The 5324-nt window shown below is 48.4% G+C and overlaps 1 protein-coding gene across 1 annotated transcript; it reads right to left on the reverse strand.

Annotated features, from left to right (window-relative positions):
- Positions 1–4423: 4423 nt before the first annotated feature.
- On the reverse strand, positions 4424–4822 carry LOC138373259 (uncharacterized). Its single transcript, XM_069339299.1, has one exon. It carries the CDS (start codon positions 4820–4822, stop codon positions 4424–4426), a length of 399 nt encoding a protein of 132 aa, XP_069195400.1.
- Between the last annotated feature and the right edge of the window lie 502 nt (positions 4823–5324).

The raw sequence follows: 5324 nt of genomic DNA on the forward strand, positions 1-5324 counted from the left end.
GCCCCTGCTTCCCTTTCAGTTGCTGCTCTTGCTGGGGTGCGCTCCCCTCTTTCTACTCCCCCTCTTCCTGCTGCTGTCCTTGACTGCTCCTCTACGTTGTCTCCTCCTCTTCCTCCTCCACCTCCTCCTCCGGACCCCGCCCGCCCACCTCTGATCTGTTCTCCCGTTTCCTTCCCTCCGTATTTGCTCAGTTTACCCATGCCCCCTAACCCTGACTTTGCTGACCCTGATCCCGACCCTGATATTCTTTAACGTGCTCTGTTGCTCTTTCGCCTTTGTTTCTTCCTTGTTCTCAGTTTTTGTCTTTTCTCTTCTCGTCGTTGTCCATTCTTCAATGGAACGTTCGAGGTTATTACGCCAATTTCCTCGAACTCCAACTTCTGATTTCGCGGTTTTCGCCCCTTTGTGTCTGTCTCCAGGAGCCGATGCTTGGTGCTCGTCCTGGTCGTTTTCGTGGCTATTCCTTTCTACCCCTCCCCCCCCCAGCCAGTGCTGGGGCTTCTAATTCTTCTGCTCTCTTGATTCGTGCTGATGTTCCCTTTGTTCCTTTACTTTTTCCTTCGCCTCTCCATTGTTCTGCTGCTCGTATCTTTGTGGGGAAATGGTACACAGTTTGTTCCATTTATCTCCCCCCGAGTGTCCCGCTCTCTCTTCCTGATTTGAAACACCTCCTAGACTTCTTGCCGGAGCCTGTGCTCCTGCTGGGTGACTTCAATTGTCGTCATTCTCTTTGGGGTGACGTTCTGACGAATACCCGGGGTTGCTTTCTTGAGCCGTTTCTCCTCTCTTCTTCCCTGTCTCTTCTGAATTCTGGTGAGCCCACTCATTTGGACTCTCGGACTCGCACCCTTTCTTTTCTTGATCTTTCTCTCTGCTCTTCTTCTCTTTACTTAGATTTCACGTGGCAGGTTCTTGATGACCTCCATGGAAGTGATCATTTCCCCATCCTTGTTTCCCTTTTCTCTTTTCGTCCTTCGCTCTCTTTCCCTAGGTGGCATTTTGCTAAGGCGGACTGGACCCTATTTACCCTTAGTGCTGCTCTCTCTGACCTCTCCCTTCTGCCTCTCTCTCGCGCTCTCCTCCTTTTTCATGACACTGTCTTCAACGCTGCCCTCCGCTCTATTCCTCGCTCTTCCTCTCGGGGTCCACGGAAGTGCGTTCCCTGGTGGACTGCGGACTGTGCTCGGGCTGTCCGCTGTAGGCGTGCAGCCTGGAAGAGGCACCGCCGTAGGCAGACGACCGATTCGTTTCTTTTCTTTCGGAAAGCGAGTGCGGTGGCCCGTAGGGCCATCCGTACGGCTAAACGTGAATGTTGGGCATCTTATGCCTCAACAATTACGTCCGAAACCCCTCTGACCCAGATCTGGAAGCGTATCTGCAAGATAGCGGGTAAGTTCATTCCCGATGTTTCACCGGTCCTTCACCACCATGATACTCTTGTGGCGGACCCGTTGCAGGTCGCTTCCGAACTGGGTTCCCACTTTTCTTCTGTTAGCTCTGGTCTTCATCTTCCCCAATCTTTCCTTCTTCGTAAACCTGTCCTTGAGTCTCGTCCTTTAGATTTCTGCACTCATCTTCAGCTTCCCTATAATGATCCCTTCTCTCTCTCTCTGAACTTCGTTCTGCCCTGGCCCTCTGCGGTTCTACGGCGGCGGGCTCCGATGGTATTCATTATGAGATGCTTCGCCATCTCCCTCCGAGCACGTCTCAGTATTTACTGAGTCTGTATAATCGGATCTGGGAGTCGTCGTCAGTCCCTGAGGGCTGGCTCGATGCCGTTGTCCTCCCTGTTTGCAAACCGGGGTTTCTGGGTACTTCCCCTAAGGACTTTCGCCCTATTGCTCTCACAAGTTGTGTCTGCAAACTCTTTGAACGTATGGTTAACGTTCGTCTGATGTGGTTCCTGGAACGCAATCACCTCCTCTCCCCTTCTCAATTTGGTTTCCGCAAGTGCCGCAGCACGACAGATGTCCTGGTGAACTTGGAGGTCTATATTCGTACTGCTTTTGCTGCGAAGACCTCCGTTGTTGCCGTCCTTTTTGACCTGGAAAAGGCTTACGACACCACTTGGCGTTATCATATCCTATCTCAACTTCATTCTTTTGGCCTTCGTGGTCATCTCCCTCTCTTTCTCCGCAGCTTCCTCTCTCGTCGTTCCTTTCGGGTGCGCCTTGGTACCGCTCTCTCTCCCTCTTTTCAGCAATACGAAGGTGTGCCCCAGGGTAGTGTTCTGAGCACTGCTCTTTTTCTGGTTGCCCTCAATGGTCTTCTTTCCTCTCTTCCTTCTGGTGTCTTCTCCGCTCTCTATGTCGATGATCTTACCCTTTGTTGTCAGGGTGATGATTCGCCTCTCCTTCAACGCCGGCTTCAACTTGCGATTGATGCCGTGTCGTCTTGGGCCACAGATCATGGCTTCAAGTTCTCTACTTCTAAGACTTGTCCCATGACTTTTACGTGGAAACGGGTTGTTCTTCATCCCTCTTTGTCACTTTATGGTCATCCCCTTGAATACAAAGATTCCGCGAAGCTTTTGGGGTTATTCCTTGACACTCGTTTGTCTTGGTCTCCCCATATCTCTTACCTCAGTGTTGAGTGCTCTAAGGCCCTTACCCTCCTTCGGGTCTTGTCCCATACTTCTTGGGGGGCAGATAGGCGCACTCTCCTTGCTTTACATTCCTCTCTCGTCCTGTCTAAGCTCGATTATGGTTGCCCTGCTTAGTCGTCTGCTTCTCCTTCTACTCTTCGCCGTCTTGATGCTTTGCACCATACTGGGTTGCGCCTCAGTTCTGGTGCCTTTCGTTCGACTCCCATCCTTAGCTTGTATGTTGACACTGGCTTCCTGTCTCTCCAGGACCGCCGTGATCGCTACTGTCTTCGCTATCTTGCGCGGTCCTTGCAACATCCTTCCTCTCGCCTCTGTCGTGCTTTAACTTTTACCCCTCCTGCGGTTCCTGTTCCTCTTCACCACCTCCCTCTTTCTGTCCGGTTATCTCGCCTGCAGGATTCTCTTTCCGTTCGTATTTCTGATGTTTCTCCTCGTGTTGTTCCTTCTTTGCCCCCGTGGAGGGTCCCTCTTCCGCGGTTTTGTACATCCTTGACCCGTATCACTAAAGCTTTTACCCCTCCTACGGTTCTAAAACGCCTTTTCCTCGAGCACTTTTCTTCTCACTCTCGCTCCGTTTCTGTCTTCACCGATGGGTCAGCGGACGGTGTTGGCTACTCTGTTGTTTTTCCTGATCACACTTATATGTGTCGCTTGCCTCCGGAGACTAGCATCTTTACAGCGGAACTTTATGCTATTCTCTATGCTCTTCGTCTCCTGCTTTCTCGTTGTCAGTCTTCCTTTGTAGTTGTTGTTGACTCTCGTAGTGCCCTCATGGCTCTCGGGTCCTTTAATCCGGTTCATCCAGTAGTTGTCGAGATCCAGCATTGGCTGTTTCTCGTTCACAGTAAATTAAAGTCGGTTGAGTTTTGTTGGGTTCCCAGCCATATTGGTGTGTCTTTAAATGAACGTGCGGATGATGCCGCCAAGGAAGCTGTCCGCTCTTGTCCCATCTCTCGTAAAGGCATTCCGTATTCCGACTTTTACCCGGTTATCCATTCCTCAGTCCTTACCTGTTGGCAGGCTTCTTGGTTGTCTGTTACTGGTAACAAGCTACGTACTCTTAAATGTTGTGTTTCCTCGTGGCAGTCCTCCTTCGACCGTAACCGGCGGTGGGAAACAGCTCTGGCGAGGTTGCGTATTGGCCATACTCGCTTAACCCATGGTCACTTGATGGAGCGCCGCCCTGCTCCTTATTGTCCAAGTTGCATTGTCCCTCTTTCGGTCGTGCATGTCCTTCTTGAATGTCCTGACTTCCAGGACGAGCGTGTGTCTTGCTTTCCGACCGCCCCTCGCGGTCACCTGTCCCTCGATAGAATTCTTGGCGACTCGGATACTTTTGATATCGTTCGCCTTATGCGTTTTTGTTCTCGTATTGGCATCCTTGGTGATATTTAGCGCCCTCTGATTATTTTGCGTATTTGATGGTGCTACATAGCCTTCCCGGTTTGGTGCCTTCTTTTGATAATTACTTACTTACTTACTTGTTAAGTAATTATTTACCCAAGCTAGGACTTTTCCGCTTACTTCTGCATGCCTCTCAAGTTTGAATGGCAGTTTCATGTGAGATACTGTGTCAAGTTCTTTTTGGCAGTTCAGAGATATGTAGTCTGACCAACCTTCCCTGTCCTGCCTTATTCGTGTTATTTTATCATAGAATTCTAGAAGGTTTGTTTGACATGAATTCCCTTCTTTGAACCCATGTTGGTGTTTGTTTACATACCTAATGCTATCTGGTAACACAACTAGTCTTAAACTGATTATTCTTTCAAGTACTTTACAGGGGATGCCCGTCAGTGTTACTGGTCTGTAGTCAAGTGCCTATACCCTATCTGTTATTTTGAAAATTGGTTCCACATTTGCTTTCTTCCAGCATCTGGGCAACTCTCCCTCCGTAAGTGACTCATTATGGATACTTGCCAGAGGCACGCCGAGGGCCTGCGCTGCTTCTTTTAATATCCACGGTGATACATAGTCTGGTCCAACTGCTTTAGTTTCATCAAATGTTGTTAGCAGTTTCACGAGCTCCTTTGTTGTCACTTTTATGTCCGTTAATCTCTCATCTTGGGTGATCTTCTCTACTAACAATGGGAGCTGCTCAGGCTCGATTGTGAACACTCCATGGAAACTGTCATTCAGTACCTCGCAGATTTCCTTGTCGATCTCTGTATATGCCCCATATGTTTTCCTTTGTCGTGTCACCTGGTTGTTCACCGACATTTTCCTTCTTATATGACTGTGTAAAAATTTAGGTTGCTTTTTCGCTTTCATAACAATATCGTTTTCATAATTCCTTTCCGATACTCTCCTTACATTATTGTATTCATTCCTAGCTCTGTTGCATCTAACCCTATTGTCCTCTGTACTTTCTCCAGTCCCTCCTGTTTCTCATTTTTGCTTCCTGGCACAGTCTATTAAACCTTGGGTTTAAATATTCCCTCCTATTTTTTTCGTTTACTATTTGCATAAAACTCTCTACGGCGTCCTTACATTTTCACTTGACTAAGTCCAACATATCTTGCACTTTTTTTCCTCTTAGTTCTTCTTCCCACTGCACTTCTCCCAGACATTCTCTTATCCTCCTATAATCCCCTTTCCTATAGTCTTTTCTTTCCTAGACCTCTTGCACTGTGATCATAATTTTAAGCTCGATTATGTAGTCATTGACTAGGACACAATGGTCACTGGCTCTTAGTGGTATTTAATGTTCCATATTCGTAAT

Source organism: Procambarus clarkii, chromosome 41, assembly GCF_040958095.1.
Source record: "Procambarus clarkii isolate CNS0578487 chromosome 41, FALCON_Pclarkii_2.0, whole genome shotgun sequence".
Classification (NCBI taxonomy): Eukaryota; Metazoa; Arthropoda; class Malacostraca; order Decapoda; family Cambaridae; genus Procambarus; species Procambarus clarkii.